Here is a 17,649-nt window from a genome sequence, read left to right as displayed (position 1 = left end):
GGTAGATATTTCTTACTCTGTTTCCTGTATTTTGGAGTCACTTTCCAACCATGAAGTCATATCCCTTTATTAGAATAGTCAAATTGAACAGGGACTCATTCCTTTTGAATGAAAGGAAGAAAGGAATAAATGATTCCATAGTGATAGGAGGAGAGGACTGCTATTTTAAAAATAAAAATAAAAAATCCACCTCCAGCATGTCAGTAGGTTGCTGGGATTATCTGCAAAGGAAGAAGAAAAGCATTGGCAACAAAAGCAACAAAATTGCGATGTTACACTTTCGTAATACCATTTTTAATGTTCTCTCAGCAATACCACCTATAAATGGAAAGTGTTATTTTTATCAATTTTTCTGAAGACCAAAGTAAGCTGGTGGAAGTTCTCATCTCTGATGATCAACACCCAGGCATGAGACAAGAGCTTAACTTGATACCCCTTCTAGGAGCTTCAGTCAGGTCAATGTTATGTTATTGATTGAAATCACTTGACCTTTGCTGAAAGGTATGTGATCATACATGTCATCAGCTTAAGAAGACCAGTTTATTAAGTGGATGAAAAATAAATTGCTGGATGAGGAAAGAATGAATGTATTCTTCTAAGTTTCCTTTGAAGCTACCCCTCGACAGTTTTGGTATCTGTGTTTAAGAACCACAAGCACTACTCTTCATAATGCTACAGAAACAATTTCAGGTGCAGTATCTTCCTAAGTAGCAGAGGAAAATTTTGTGAGTTTTTTATGAAGATCAAGCCAACTCGCCACTTTTGTGACAGTTCTTAGAGTTAGCAGGTCATAAGAGCGATTTTTTCATCTTAGAAGGCAGAAGAATCTATCATAACAGAAAGCATTGTGGAATTTGGAGAAGAGTGTGATATTAATCTCCCCACATTGGAGGAGGTTGTTTTTGTAAGAGGTTTTTCTTTTTTTGTGGATATTTAAATGGAATTCTGCTGTGGAGCTGAGGCACATACGAATAAGGTCTCTTTAGGAATGTTTCAGGGGAATATTTATTACTTCACATCCTTCCTCATCCCAAAAGAAGAACAAATGTTCCTAGTCCCCTACAGACCTTACAGAAATTGAGTTTATTTATCAAAAAGTTAAATATTAACACTGCCATAATTTTGTCATTTTGTCTGCTTATCATAAGCTTGAAGCTTTTGATGATGCACATCTCCCTATCTATCAAAGATTCATTTTGTGCATGTCTTGTTTCATCATGTCAGTAAAGTACGGCTTGACTCCTTAATGGAACAGCAGTTTAATGCAATGAGACATTTACCCCTTTTTGTCTGATTTATCAAAACATCAAGATCTAGTCACAGTGATAGGCCAGACTTGCTTCTCATTTGAAAAGTGCAACTGCTACAAGAAATTAAAACAAAGTGTGCGTGTTCTAGGTTCAAATATCAACTTTTCAGGAAAATGTTTTTGAAAGTACTGGCAGCAACAATCACATGCCTTATGAAGCTGTATCAGATAGTCTTATTCTTCAAGTCATTGATTGACCTTTGTTTTTCTCATTTACATGCACATCTTGAACACTGATTAGAACAGGAAATAGTATTATATTGTTTTCCTTGGGAACAATCATAGTACTTCCCAACTAATAATCTCATTATCAATAATCTAACCTCTAATGTTGTTAACCTCTAATCAATAATCTAATTAATCTCATTTATAGTCTAATAAACTAATAATCTCATTGGGATCAGTGTGGACAAGCAGACTCCTCTTACTAACGTGTAGCTTTGAGACTGGTGCAATCGGCAGAACTTTGGGTTTGTTGATCATGGGAAGGTTTATGTGACACTGAAGCTGCTGGCACCAGATGGGATGGGCCTCTTTTAGAGGGGGAAAAGGATTTTTTCCCAGGAGTTAGCGAAGCTGATAGATAGGGTTTTAAACTTCAGTCAAAGGGGGAAAGGGATAGAACCAGGACTGGTGGTGTTAAGCTAAAGGATGGTGCACTAGAATCAAAGGGACTGTGTGCTAGTGAGGTCCTTTGGTCTGCTCCACAAGGTGCTGCGTGCAGTGAGGAGTATTTGAAGTGCTTCTACACAAACACACGCAGTATGAGGAATAAAATGGATGAGCTAGAAGTCTTGGCCTACTCCCACAGCTACGACATCATTGGCATAACATGACAATTTGCCAGATGTCAACTGGGATTACCACACAGCCAACACGAGCAAGTCCAGGAGGTTCTTAAAGCACCTAGATGATAACTTCTTGGTGCAGGTGCTAAGGGAGCCAACTAGGAAAGGTGCCCACCTAGATGTGTTGCTGGAGAACAGAGAGGGTCTTCTGGGGGACGTGGTAATTGGTGGCAATCTTGGTCATAGTGACCACGAAGCGTAAAATATTTGGTGACAGAAGGAAAACAGCCACCAAAACTCCAGCCCTGGATATGGGGAGAGCAGGCTTTGGGCTGCTCGGGGAACTAGCAAGGTACCCTGGGAAACTGCTTTTAAAGGTGTTGACATCCATCAGTGCTGGTCAGTCTTTAAACACTGCCTCCTAAAAGCACAGGATCAGGCAATTCCAAAATGCAGAAGTCAAGCAGGTGGGACAGAAGGCCATCCTGGCTGACCAGAGATGTTCTGCTGGAGCTTAGGCAGAAAAAGAAAATGTATGGAAGGAGGAAGGAGGGTCAGGCAATGTGGAAGGAATACAGGGACGCTGTTTCTATTTGTAGGAAGAAAAATTGTATGGCTAAAGCCCAATTAGAGTTGAAGCTGGCCAGGTCTGTGGGAGACAATAAAAAAGTTTTTTTTTTAGATATGTGAACAGAAAAAGGAGGACCAAAGAAGACATAGATCTGCTACTTGATGGGAAAGGTCTCCTCAGAGACAAGGACACAGGCAAAGCAGAGACATTTAATGCCTTCTTTGCCTCTGTCTTCAACGCTGATGATGGGCTTTGGGACCCCAGGTGCCCTGAGCTGGATGATCATGACGGTGGGAATGAAAAACTCCCAACCGACCCTGAACGTGTGTGGGATTTGCTGCTCCACCTGGATCCATGCAAGTCCATGGATCTGGGTGGGATTCATCCCAGGGTGCTTAGAGAGCTGGTTGACATCATTGTGGTACCTCTCTTGATTGTTTTTCAACAGTCTTGGGAGTCTGGAGAGGTCCCAGTAGACTGGAAGCTGGCAAATGTGCCAATTTTCAAGAAGGGCAAGAAAGAAGACCCTGGCAATTACAGGCCTGTCAGTCTCACGTCAGTGCCTGATAAATTATGGAGAATGATTCTTGAAGTTATTGAAGCACACCTGGGGGACAGTGCAGTCATTGGTCCCAGCCAACACGGGTTCGTGAGGGGTAGGTCCTCCCTAACAAATTTTTATTTCCTTTTGTGATAAGATCACCTGTCTAGTCGACCAAGGGAAACCAGCTGATGTGATCTTTTTGGACTTCAGCAAGGCTTTTGACACGCTTTCCCATAGGATCCTACTGGACAAAATGTCCAGCATACAGCTTAACAAAAACATCATATGATGGGTGAGCAATTGGCGTATGGGCAGGGTTCAAAGGGCTGTGGTAAATGGAGCCACATCAGGCTGGCAGATGGTCTCTAGTGGGGTCCCTCAAGGCTCCATTTTAGGACCAGTCCTCTTCAATGTTTTTATAAATGTTTTGGATGTAGGACTAGAAGGCATTTTGAGCAAATTTGCTGATGTCACTAAACCTGGAGGAGTTGTTGGCTCTGTTGAGGGTGGAAAGGCCTTGCAGAGAGATCTGGACAGATTGGAGAGCTGGGCAATCACCAACGGCATAAAGTTTAACAAGAACAAGAACAACTTGGGATGGGGCAGCCCTGGCTATACATACAGACTCAGCAATGAGACTCTGGAGAGCAGCCCCGCAGAGAGGGATCTGGGGGTTGTGTTTTATAGCAAGCTGAATATGAGCCAGCAGTGTGCCCTAGCAGCCAGGAGGGCCAACCATATCCTGGGGTGCATCAAGCATGGCATCGCTAGTTGATCGAGGGAAGGGATTGTCCCACTCTCCACTGGTGCGGCCTCACCTCAAGTACTGTGTGTAGTTCTGGTCACCACGGTACAAAAAGGATGTAAAACTGTTAGAGAGTATCCAGAAGAGGGCTACGAAGATGCTGAAGGGCCTAGAGGGGAAGATGTATGAGGAGCAGCTAAGGTCACTTAGCCTGTTCAGCCTAGAAAAAAGGAGGCTGAGGGGAGACCTCATCATGGTCTACAGCTTCCTCACGAGGGGGAGTGGAGGGGCAGGTGCCGACCTATTCTCTTTAGTGACCAGCAATAGGACCCATGGGAGTGGTGTCAAGCTGTGACTGGGGAGTTTCAGGCTGGATATCAGGAAGAGGCTCTTCACTGAGAGGGTTACCGTGCACTGGAACAGGCTCCCCAGGGAAATAGTCACTGCACCAAGCCTGACAGAGTTTAAGAAGCATTTGGACTGTGCACTTAGTCACGTGGTCTGAATTTTTGGGTAGACCTGTGTGGTGCCAGGAGTTAGACTCGATGATCCTTGTGGGTCCCTTCCAACTCAGGATATTCTGTGAATCTGTGATTCTATAATAGACAGAATGTGAGAATATTCTGAGAGCAAAAATGTTTTGCTTGCCAGTTCAGTCAACTGCAGTGCTTGGAACCCTGGTAATCTCAAGCAGGTATGTGTATTTCAGTGATCTTAGTTGTCCGTGGACACTGGAAATTGCAAATAAGCCTACGCAGAACAGTTATGAAAAGAAGCCAGCTGTGGAAAGGAGCAGTTGCACTGTGCAACTGGGATCCTTGGCACTGCATTTATCCTGCAGTCCTGTATCTTGGAGTGGGACAGGGAGGAACCAGGTTTTAAAGTCTGTAAGAGGAAAAGGCATTCACACATACAAATGGTCGTTGTAGAGTCATCAGTAAATACTGAGTGTTTCTGTAGATGTCTGAATGTAATTGCTCGCAGCCAGATGTAATTCAGTTTTCCAAAATAGTTGCAGAAAAATAGTGCTGTATTTTCTTTCCAGCTGGAGAGTAGAACTTCATGCTATTTATTCATTTTCTCTTATATGAATTCAGGTTACTATCTTCCATGTGCTAAGGCAGTCAAAATTAGACAAATTTTAGAGTGGCCAACAAAGGTTGACACCAGCACTTTTTCATCAAATACTTCTGTGGTTACAGTCACAATCCAATAGAATGACTGTGTTTAATACCTGAATTTCTTCTCATTTTTTAATATTAGTAAGTAAGACAGATGGCTTTCAAGCTGTGCATCAGGCATCACTAAATTTTAACAAAAAATTCAGGGCTATGTCCACTTATGAGCATATCTAAATCAGTTTAACATGTGAGGAATGATCATTTCAGTTACAGCAGTACTAAAATCTATTCAGTCTGGAATTTGTCCCAGCTTTTAGAGATCATAGTACTGCTTACCAAATTATACATTGGACATTGGAATGTAGGGAACTAATAAATATTCTGTGCAAGTAACTAGACTTAATTAAGATAGGCTGTTTATTCATCCATATCCTGTCTTTCCTGCCATACTGCATTTTGGATCTGAGGAAGTGGTGGAAACTGGTGTATCCAGAGTGCTCCACTTCTATAGTCTTGTCCTTTGCGAGTCAGGAAGAGTGGGGGGAAATGCGAGCAAGTTGTCCAAAGGGCCCTGGTATGACATTTTCACTGTTAGTTTCATACCCAGCACGTTTGTTGAGGGAGGATGAGCAGGATCTCAAATAATTTTGGTAACAAACTAAGTGTTCTTTATTTTTGGTTGGAGTTTAATGAATATAGAGAAAGACAAGTATCTATAATAATAGTATTAGAGTATTAGAAAGGTGTATTGTTAGTTTAGCAGAACTTCCTGATGTTGCCCATGTTACGTATGTATTTCAAATGCATCTACTTATACCGGTGTGCCTAATTCTGAAACATTTGACTCTCTGCTCTGTCACTGCTGCTGATTGAAGAGAAAAACAAGTGTGCTCAAGTAATAATGACCTATGGACTTTACTGATCTCTTCTGTTCTTTGCGTTATCGATAGAAGAGCAAGAGAACTTAGAATCTTCAGGAGAATTTAAGCCAACTTTATCTCAGATTAGCTGGCTCATACTTCATCACTGGGGAGATCTTCTGGGTTCTGCAACAGGCTGCTTTTCATGATCAATGTGACTTGGTAAATCAATTACACATATACAATTCTAGGTTGCGTTCTTCACCATCTGAGGAGTTAAGTCCATCACATCTCTTGAGAAAGTCACCTTCTCCAGCTTTAACTGTAAACTGCAGCAATGTGAGTATATCACTACCTCTAAAAATAAATAAATAAAAGCTTGCCAGCAGATAGCTCATGTCCTAACAAGCTCATGTCCTCTGTTTGTACAAACAAAGCCTATGTTTCAGCCATATTGGGATTTGTGTGAGAGAATGTGTAAGGTATTGCCAGCTACCTGGTAGCTATGAAATTCTTTTTAAGACATGACAACAGCAGAAGTTCCAACCTAATTTACTGGGACATCAGTTCTAGCCTTAAGGGGACATTCCCTGAGACTGAGAGAACTGCAGTCTCTACTCAGTTATTAGGTTATTTGCTGAAACTATACAATATGCTAAATAAGATGAGTGTGATTCATGTGATAAGGATTCTTCTGAACTTGGTATTGCATTAAAACTTTTGCTAAGCAGCCATCTAAGTGTAAAAGTGTTTCTACCTGCTTGAGTTCAGTTTGACAACCTAAATAAAATATTGGTTCTTGCTTTCTCTCAAACATTTTTTCCTCTGCTTTATGTATTTTGCTGGTATGTTTGCAGTAGGATGACTTCTATCTCTATTGTTGCTAGCCTAGTTTTCACAAGTGCAAAAGGTAATTTAAAACTATTTAGATTTTTATTGTAATTGTAACAAGATGCAAAATAATAATAGAAGAGATACAATTTCATAATACCTATAGTTTAATGCATCCCTAACATAGGAGGTATGAGGATTTTTGTCATTTAGCAAGACTGTGTTGATATTAACTACTACAGATGATGTCAATGGGAATTTGTAGTTTATGGTACTATATGTGGAAAGCATCTACCAGTACATTTTGTTGTGCTGAATTTATTTGCTGAATATTGAATTAGACACTTAGTAGTACAGATGTTACCACAGTGAAATAGTCTTGACAGATGTGTAAATATCACCTTTTATTTAAGCAGTCTAGTGCTCTGTGAACTTTAAAAAAAATAAAACACGGTAGATCTTCTTTGATCCACATTTTTCATTAACTCTTACCTAGTTCTTAATGCTTTCACAGCAATTTATAATGTTCCAGTAATATAATAATTGTGACTAAATTTAGAATTTAATTCTGTCCTTCTACTATTTCTGTTATTTTAGGTGCCAAATAAGGAGTTGAATCAGTTGTGTCCTTCAGAAGCAGAACAAAATCAGGGTGCTATTCCATTTCCTAGTAATGAACCTCTCCTCAGTAAGATTTATTTCTCTTATGGGTATTTGGGGACTGCAGGGAAAGACATTTATAATAAAATCTGTAGTTTTTGAGTGCACCAGTATACTACCATGTATAAGTTGTAAAGTTTCAAGAGTTTAGTTTTGTCAGTGTTTGTCTTAAGATGAGGGAACTCTTAAAAGAGATGTCACAGGAAGATGAACAGCAAAATCAGTTGTTTATTCTTGTGGCAAAAATAACATCCTGCAATACAAGTTTACCATTACGTTCTTGCATTTTAATTAGGTACTTAGAGTTTTTTCTGCAGAAGAAAGAGATAGGTAAGGATAAGTGTTAACATTGTGCTACAAAGGATTTGGTAGTAACTTGTGAACTACTGTCCTTATTGTACTTTATGTCTTTCTTAACTACAAACTGTGAAGATCCACATGAAAACAGCTGACAAAAATGTTTCAGAACGCTTTCTTCTCCTCCTTCAAGAATTCAGTAAGCCAGAACTTTGGATATAGGATTCCTTGGCTCTGGAAGAGGAGAATGCTGTTGTATTAATTTTAACATTAAAGGCGAAGTGCTGTTAAAGTCATGTTTATGCTTATCAGAATAAGCAAAGAGCATACCTCAGCTCTTAGAAATTTTTCCATCTCCCTCTTTTATGATCAGTTACTAGAGCTTAATTTATAACCTATAGCTGTCTTCCAGTTGAGCTATGATCCTCAAAAAAGAATTTGTAAACACTTTTTTTTCAAGATAGGCCAGGAAACATTTTTCACTGATACTTGAGCTAAAACTTCCTTACTGTTGTTAAAGGCAAGGGTACAGAGTTGATTTCTGGAGCTAACACATAGTAACTCATGAGGTTTCAGGAGTTCATCCAGCATAGTATATCAGATGAAAATTTGGGCATATCATTGTGTTTCCCACTAAGGTGACAATAACTAGGAAGCAGCCTTCTACTTTGGAGGCATGAGCTTGGATACAAGGTTTATTAGCTAGCAGTTGACTGTCTGCAGATAGCCTTTATTCCTATCATTTTTACTTTTTTATTTTTTAACGTTTGCATGTAAATGTTTGCCTCATCTTTTTTTTTAAAAGTGTCGTTTAAAAACAAATAGGTTTTGAAAGTTACCATATTATTCATGCTTTGTACTGCATACATACCTATTTTAATAATTTTATAGGTTGTAATTCTCATCTGGACTTCGCAATATGTGAAAATGATGACACTGCTATGACTGCTCTTATGAATTACTTGGAGGCTGATGGAGGACTTGGAGATCCAGCTGAACTCAGTGATATACAATGGGCTCTCTAGTTTTGCTTTTTTTGAAATAAGGAGGAATTTTAAATCCTTAATGCACAACAACCATACATCCTCAGTACTGTATTATGACTTTTTTATTGTTGCATTTGAATTCATATGTACTATCAATATATTTTTAAAGACTGAAGCCGTGTTCACAGAGAGACAGTTTCTGCTGCAACTATGGAAAAATGCAGTATTTTTTTTTATGATGGGGAGCCTTGAGGTTTTAATACCGAACTATCTGTAACTGGAATGCTTAAAACACAGCTATATTTTTTCTAAGAAGCTTTAACCAAAAGATACTGTACAATGTACAGAAATACTTTTTCTTAGATTTAACACTTATTTATTTTTTGTTTCAAACGAGAGAATGTTGATTATTGGTGTTACTTTCTCTAGAATCTAGTCTAATTACAGAATCTAAAAATATTTATAACTACTAAATTTCATTAAAATGATAATACGCACACAGTACAGTTGTAAAATAAGGTTTTGTAATTCTTAAGTGATACAGTTTGTGATTCCTTGCTCTTTCAGAAGTGCAGTTTTTGTAGTCAAAAGTGAAAATGCAGCATACAATTATGTGAGCAAGGATTAGACCATCATACCAATTGGAAGAAAAAGTTGTGAGAAAAATAATTTCAATCATCTGCCAGTACACAAACATGGTGAGAGTATGAGGAAAGAGAAACAAAATATTTGCTACTTTGTATTATTCATAAAGTATTATTAGAGGGGCAATGCATGGAACCTAAGAAAAGTAATGCTGTAACTGTAATAAAGCACTTTGGTCTCATCACAAATTATTTGCTAAATAGAGAATTTTGGTTAGATTGTCTTAGTTCCAGAATACAGATCCAGAATGATCTTCTGAGGAACAGCTTTTCCAAGACCCGTATACCAGTTACAGCAGATTACTTAAGAACATGACATTAAATAGGTTGCTTTAAAACAATATAGCATTAATATATAAAGTGGATCTTTTTCTTTCTGATATTAAAGGTATAGATAAATGTTTGTCAGTTATATATCATAAAAGCATAGATTTTTTAAAAAATTAATTCAGGTAATGAAAGGAAAGCCTTTGAAGATGTTTGATATATGTGTATCTTTGTTTAATATAAACATTAAAACTTGACCGCAGGTACTGCCATAAGCACTCTTACATTTGTTTGAACTGTAAAGATGAGCAATAGGCAGCCCGTTCTTTTACAAAGGCTGAAGTGTGAACAAAAGGTAACTTCTCTAAGAAGCCGCCAGATGTCATGCTTATACTGTTGAATGACTACCCTTTCATGTATGAATACAAAATTTTGTCATACGTTGACTTGCTATGCTTTGACAGAGCAGCTTTATATCTTATAGATATGGATTGTTTCAGAAATGATGATTTTTTTGTGACATCTTGTACAAGTTTTCTAGAATGGCTTGTTGGATTTTTTTTTTTTTTTCTGTCTGTAGATATTTTGCACTGAACTTGCATGTCATTTCCTGCATTTACAGTTTTTTAAAGACGTGGGGCCAAAATTACCTGTTGTTTAGCTTTATTGGAATAAACTGTTCTGTTTCTTCACAGAAGATGAATTTGGGACTATATCATAAAGCAAAGTGAGGAGAATAAACAAGCATTTTCTAAAAATCGATTGAATTGTACAACTGTAAAATAAGAATTGCAATTTTTGCCATTGTGAAATGTATTTTCCCTTTTCTATGTTTTTTACCATTAAGGTAAAAATCAATTATAAATAAAATAAGAAGTACCCTGGCTAGCATGGAGAAATAAGTAAATACATGTCCTTATATTGCACAGACTCTTTACAACATGGTTTGTTTTTTATTCTGGATTGGTTTTAAAATGGTATAGATGTTGTTATTGAAGGAGCATAATAATTATTTAACAAGATCTATATAACCTTCTAAAGTTAAACCAACCACTGGTTTGGATTCTTACTGCATTTTCTTAAAAATATTAATAATAATAATAATAAAGTAATAGTCATTTGCAGTCAGTAATCAATATTGTATGTCTCAATTAATTTTTAGCTTTTCCCTTTAATGTTGCAAAATTTTCTGGTTTAAAGAAATCCTAGAACAAAAAGTGTCATTTGTAAACATTTATGATGAATAAAGAGGTGAAATTTTTATATATTTTGAATACAGTTGAGGTAGTTATGTGCTTGTTTCTGTTTGTACAACAATACAATTCCAGTAAGATAAGGACAGATTTTTTTTGGACTTGGTACAGGTTATTGGAGGATGTGATGAAATAAGGTTAATGTTATTTTTATGCACAGCTGTTAGTCTGCACACAATTCTATGTGCTCATTAAATTTAAACATAAAGTACTTGCGCTTTCAGATTCCAGGCTCATTCTCTAAATACTTAAATGGGGAGTTTGAACTAATGTGGATTCTGGTAGCTCAGGTCCCTAGCGAGGGTCACTTTTTTCATTTACTTCCAAGCGCAATAGGCTGAAGTTGGTGATTTCACTGGTTGCTGACTGTAGTGTGTTCCTATTTGTGATCCAAGCTGAAATGAAGAATATACTTACGTGGAGGACAATTAGAGGATCCAGAAAAAGGTAAGCGGAGTGGTGAATGAGCTGCTGAAAGACAGCTTGTGCTGCTGTAATGTTCTCTGTGTACCTCATTTCTAAAAGATTGGTCTTCTAAAAGATTGGTCTGAATAGCTCCCTATACTGTGGCAGATGGCTATCATTGAATTTTCTGGGTTCTTCACAGCCTAATTGCTTTCAGAAAGTTCCTATCTTCCTTGTGAGGAACAGAGGCATGCCAAAAATGTTCATGTCTCTTGGAAGCAGCAAAGAGCAGTTTCACTGATGCTGTTCCTGTCTCTACAGCTCTTCTTACATGAGGTCCTGGGGAGCTGCTGTCAAACCATACCAGCCTACTACATATTTTTGTTTTTATTTTTAATTTAAAGGCCCTGTGAGTTGTGTATGTTATGTGTCAGCTTCTGTGAAGTGTTTTTACTTTGTTAAATGCGAGAGAAATTGGAGTGAAAGGGGAATGAATCAGAATGTCTGATTAATTGAAGGATAAATTTATATGTATGGGCAGTTACTACATACAACTTCTTATATTTTGGTTGTTTTCCTGTCAAAATCTCTAGAAATACACAATCTTTGGAAATAATAAGTTTGTGGGAAAAATCTTCCTGGTTGTTTGTTGCTCTCATAGTGCTGGCCCTATCTGGGAGGTAAATGTTTACTTCCACAACATTTGCCAGATCTCAAGCGTACGTGACCTGACATCAGCAATCTGTCCTGCAAAATTTAGGGAACTTTGGCATGACTGAGAGAAAATTACATAATTAATGGACTCTTTTGTAACAATGAAGTATAGCAATGTGTTTCTAGGAACGACTATAAAAAGATCAGCAGAACTTTGAATAATACAGTATTTGAGTTAATTTGCAATAGTTTTAAATCTCACTTTAAAGACTGCTTCTTGCATAAATCTTACAGATGAGGCTAAACCATATAGAATACTAAACTACTGGGCTTTAGTATTTAGGCAAAAATAATTTGAGTTGATTAAAAATTCTTCAACAGGAGTGGTTCCATCCTTAGACATGGTTTTGTCTAAATAGGACAATAAGCAAATTGGTTTCTCAATTCCTCATCTTTGTGCACTTTTGACTTGAAAGGCCTTCAAGAATACCTCTTTTTCAAGACAAATACAGTTGGAGTATCAGATAATGCTTTTATTATCTTTTAAGAGATAGTAAATAGTTTATTTTTGAAAAACAATAACAAACCAGGCAGGTGAATTTAGCCTTGCTTCTGCAAGGTACAGTCACCTGCTAAACACTTGTTCTTCAGAAGTGAGCTCAGAAGGGCACCAGGCTGGTTGTGCTTCGTTGTGCATGGAAGGTAGGAGCAGCTACAGCATGTAAGACTGCCCGCTCTTCTGTGGGCAGCAATGGGCATGAGGCAACTCCAAAAGAAAATAATATGGTAAATGCAGCAACAGCTTTGACTGCTTTCAGCTCAGGGGAGTTCCTCAGCTTCATTTGGTGTGTCTGTTTGGTAAAGCCTGAGGGATGTCTATTCCGAGTGTGTGTTTGAACTCCCTGCATTGACCCCATGGAAACTAGCTTCATATTGCAGGAAGAGCTCTTACCTGTTTTGACTCCTGCCAGCTTCATTTACGGATTGCTAGTTTATTTGTGGATCACTGCTGCTTGTACTGGAAGAGACAGCAATCAGTTGTTTCTCATCTTCTGTCTCTGTGTTTTGTCTCTCTCATGATGATGTAGTTTTTTATAACAGTCCTCCTTTATGAACCCACAGCTTTAAAACTTGCTAAATCGTAGTTCTTCAGAGCTGTCTTGCTTGTGGTTTATTACAGTAATTTACAGCACACTCCTAGATTACCTTTGGGGGGAAAAAAAAAAAAAAAAAAAAAAGGTGAATGCTTGTTTAGTTTGTTTTAACTTTTGGGGCATTTTGTATCCAAATTCTAGAAGGAATGTCAAGTTTCTAGTATAAAAACATGTGCTGTGTATCACAGAAATTAAAGGTCATTATTTCAGAGTTCTTACAGTTACTTTGCTGGAAAGTCATGGGAAAGAGTCCAATGTTGTGGGAGTTTGCAGATAAACAAAAAGATCAAATGAAGTGAAACTCCAGATAGAGTTGCAGAAAAAATAAATATACTTAAAAAAAAAAAAAAAAAAAAAAAGACCACTACTTCTATAAATAACCTGAAATGCAATTCACTGCCTTACTGCCGTGCTGCAGATGAAGTGTTTGTGTGACTGGGGCTGTGGAGTGGGGTCTTGCAATTGCTCTGTGATAAAGGAGGTTGGATTGTTGGTTCTTCTCTGTCTCCATCTTTGTCATATTTAACCATGTGAGCATTTACTCATTCTGGTAAGCTTTCTTATCACAAGTGCTTTAATGGTATTTCAGTTTTTGGTAATAAGCATTAAAGGTATTAAATTTAAAAATGGTGAAGAGGGTTATTGATAGTGTGAGGGGAAAACGTTTTAAAGTACTTAGGCTGGATCATTTCTCACTTAGGCTGGTATGCAACTGCTGCCTTTTCATGCGATCAGTTTCACTGAATAATCAACCCCCTTGTGTTAATCCACCCACAGCTTCATTTTTGTAACTACTGATGTTGGGTTTCTGTGGATTATCTAATAATAGAAATTGAAACAACACCTAATCAATCTGAAAGGAGTTGGACACTGCTGAGTCTAACTTGTACTACTGGAACAAGTTTATGTTAGTAAGCATGTTTATGTTTATGTTAGTAAGCATGGCCCTTTTTAGAAGGACTGGAAAGTTACTCCTCTGGTTGCTACCTTCAGCCTCGTTTTGGCTTGTAATCGAGCTATGGCCTTTAAGACTGGGTAATAGGGAATAAGGCTTCCAGGATTTGGTGAGACATTTGCTAACCCTGATGACTGTCCCACTCAAAAGCATAGTCAAAGTTGTTCGGGTATTTTTGGATCAAGGAATTTGGAAGATGAATCTTCCAGCCACTTGGAAGACCTTGTGACTGACATTTTTGTGGCAGGAAGTTTTTCATCAGACAGAACTTCTAACCTGTTCAGGGGTTTTAAACCAGTCGGTTTGTATGTCAAGAACTGCAGTCCCTGATGTGGGAATTAGGAATATGATATATGAGATGACTGGATTATATTTTCCTCCTAAGTGATCAGACTTTAATAGAGTGGGTTTTTTTTTTTTTGTTTGTTTGTTTGTTTTTAATTTGGTCTTTGATGTGCAAGGAAATCTATGGGTGCTTCTATTTGTAATTCACTGAAATGCCCAGTGTAATTTTCTGTATGCCATTGTATGGTTAAGCTGTTTCTTGCTATGAAACAATTTGGGAAACTTCTTCCAACCCTTAAAATAGTTGTAATGGGGAATGAACTATGAGTTCTTTACAATTTTGTTTCCTCTGAAAGCTGAGTTTCACAGGGAATGGATAACACAACTTGTTATATAACACGACTTTTAGGATTTTTAGTATGACCCTATTGGAGTTTAACATTTTAACTGATTTATACTAAACATGACTTCACAACAATCAATAAGATTCTTTGCCTCTGGCTTCAGTGTAGCCAAGATCACTATTAAGAACAATTGCAATGTGATCATTAAAATGGAAGTTCAAAATAGAATTGGCTGGGTATAAATCCTCTCTACTGCCATGTTGTATTTTAGTGTGTGTTCTTTCTCTGCAATTACCATTGGATAGATATAAGGACTTTATATGTACAAATAGATATGTTTAATTCATGTAGGCTGTAGATGAGATCATCATATCAGATCTACTTAATCATTTGTAGATATAGTAGTCCATCTTTTAATGAGACCAAGCATTCTAAATGTTTCTGCTTTTCAGAACTTGTTAAATTGAAGTCTTAGTTCATAGCTAAGAAGGAGAAAAAGCAGCAATGCTCATGTCTTGCTCTCAAGGTTATTCCCACTGATAATCACACGGAGAACAAGTCATATTTAAAGGCAGTGTTTTGGCAAAATATTTGTGTCAAAACAATGAAATAAGCTCACATTTCACATCAATTATTTAATAGTTTATGGCAAAAAGGTTCTTCAGTGTTTCTGCTGAGGATGCAGTGTGTTTCTGCCATTTCGGGGCATGTGTCTTTTTTTTAACTGAATAGTTTTTAAATTGCATTTCGTCATCTTGATGGAAATTCAAGTAATAATCTAGCTAAAATATGCAGATGTCCACTGTACATTTTCAAATTATATAAAAGGTTTTTGAAATCTCAAGCATAAATTGTTGTAGTGTTTTAATCATTTTTATTGTTGTTATTCCCTGACATTGGTTGAACTTACCCATCAATTAAAAAACTGCAATTCTTGGTAGCTGCTCAGGAGCTGTAAATAACAAGTTTATTTTGTGAGCTTTAAGTTTGAAATAGTGACCTAGAATTGATTATGTGTGTTTCATTTTCAGCTTGACAACACTGATTTTGCACAAGTTCTTTGGAAACATCTGCAGCAGCGTATAATTTTTTTTTTTGTCGTTGTTTTAAAAGAAGATTTAGCAATTTCCTGCAGAAGGATCACTGCTTTACCATTACTGCTAATTATGTGATAGCATTTTGCAGTACTATCTTGAGAGATTCCAGGGCTAGTTCTGAACAGGCTGCTTTGTATGTGGCACCATGCAAAGTGAATCCTAGAAAGAAATCACCTAATTATGACAGCAAAGCTTGTAGGTCTAACCTAATTGGCTTCCACCATCTAGCTCCAGGTCCAGCTTGGACATCTCTACACACCACTGCTCATGTCTAAAAGCTTAATCTCATAGGCATTTTAATATAAGTAGCTTTATTCATAAGACTAGCTCTGTTCAAAACTAGCTACATGTTTATGTAAGTATTTGTGCTTGGAGTATGCAAGGTAGAATTAAACTCCGTAGATTACATTGCTTCTTTGGTTGGTAGTTAAGCAAAAGTTTTAGCAGTTCGTGTCAGCACAATAATTCTGCACTAGGAGGGAAAAAAAAAAAAAAAAAAAGAGCCACAGGCAAAAATAATAATAATAAAAAAAAGTTGATAGCATCAAAATAGCATTGAGATATTTGTAAAGTTGTAGTCAAAAATGGTAGAAGCAATCTGCATCTCAATTTTAAGCATCATTAGATTTTTTAGTGCAACAATTTTAGTTATATACTTCTTAAAGAAAAACATAAGATCATTAGCATTAGAAAAGGAATTATTAATAGCATTTACTTGTGAATATACTTCAGTATACACTAATGAATCACCAAGATTTTTCTGCATCAGAGAAAAAATGAGTTCAAAAGGCATTTGCTGAAACTTCATAATAAATGCAAACATTAATGACAGGCTGAGCAGAGGTTCTAGTATGGTAAAAGGAAACTTGGCTGAAGAGCAAAGCCAGGATAAACATGGGAATTCAGACATCATTTAGCTTAAGCAAAGCCGTACATAAGCAGATGTGACTTCCCTTTTGAAGGATCAATCCCACTTGCAGGTTTTTAATTTTGTCTATTAGTTCTCAATGTTCTAGTTGTTAGTGCTGTGTATTTTTAGCAATTAACGTACTTTCCCAAAGCCTATAAACTGAAACAAAAACATTTTCCAGTCCTGCCTGTTGCAACTTGTGCCAATAGAAGAAGAAAAGGAAAGACCCATGAGGACAGAAGGAGAACAAAGAAGGGAGCACAATTCTCTACCTCATTGGAACAAATGCGAGTTTCCTACAATGACCACATGATTTGTAATCTAGCTCAAGGTGAAAATCAATGGTTTAATGCCGAAGTTGCTTTGTTTTTTCAAGCAGGTGAGATCTATACATACACCTAAATCATAATGAAAATGAAGAATAATAGGTTGGGATTTGAGTCGCCCAGCTGGCTTCACTACGTGTGCTTCTCTCCTTAAGCCTTTCTGTGGAAGTGGAGCAAGTTTAGAGCCCTCAGTTGTCTTGTATTTTGAAAGTGTGTATTGGAGTCAGGTGCCACCTTTGGAAGCCTTAGCATGAGAAGTTAAGGTGTAACCTTCTCATGCTTCTTCAAAAATAGATGCTCTTCCGTCCCCTGCACATACCCATGTTTTCCTCTATATAACAAGTCTTGATGTAAAGAGAAGTGCAAATTAAAACAGAGACATAAAACTGACACTTCATGTTTGAGTTTTATACATTACCCCCAATCTCATGTTATATCATAGGAGAGGTAATTCAAAGCTGTGGCTCACCTCATCTTCCTTCTGAATAAGGAGGGTTCAAGTAGGTTTTTACCTAGTCTTCATAATGAGAAACCTGGAGTGGGACGGCCTGACTTAAGAAAATCTAATTATCTGGGTTTTGATTTGGTTCATCAGTACTCTGGCAGAAATTGCATCATTTACATGAGTTTAATTCTGAGAAGC

The 17,649-nt window shown here is 37.3% G+C and overlaps 1 protein-coding gene and 1 long non-coding RNA gene across 5 annotated transcripts in view; both read left to right on the top strand.

Moving 5' to 3' along the window:
* The window catches only part of ARNTL2 (aryl hydrocarbon receptor nuclear translocator like 2), a 41,079-nt gene extending 30,044 nt beyond the window's left edge, over window positions 1-11,035 (top strand). For all 4 annotated transcript variants that reach the window (XM_035321354.1, XM_035321362.1, XM_035321370.1 and 1 more), the window contains 3 exons: window positions 6,190-6,277; window positions 7,367-7,457; window positions 8,618-11,035. In XM_035321354.1, coding sequence (XP_035177245.1) covers window positions 6,190-6,277; window positions 7,367-7,457; window positions 8,618-8,751 — 313 coding nt within the window. In that variant the 3' untranslated portion in view covers window positions 8,752-11,035. The remainder of the gene's footprint in view (window positions 1-6,189; window positions 6,278-7,366; window positions 7,458-8,617) is intronic.
* LOC118164192 lies at window positions 7,464-8,521 on the top strand. Its single transcript, XR_004749366.1, has 2 exons — window positions 7,464-8,236; window positions 8,401-8,521. It is a non-coding gene; the product is annotated as an uncharacterized LOC118164192 (long non-coding RNA).
* Window positions 11,036-17,649: the final 6,614 nt, after the last annotated feature.

Source organism: Oxyura jamaicensis, chromosome 1 (genome assembly GCF_011077185.1).
Source record: "Oxyura jamaicensis isolate SHBP4307 breed ruddy duck chromosome 1, BPBGC_Ojam_1.0, whole genome shotgun sequence".
NCBI classification, from domain to species: Eukaryota; Metazoa; Chordata; class Aves; order Anseriformes; family Anatidae; genus Oxyura; species Oxyura jamaicensis.
Note: the sequence above shows the minus strand (reverse complement) of the source record. Positions and strands in the feature narration are given on the sequence as shown.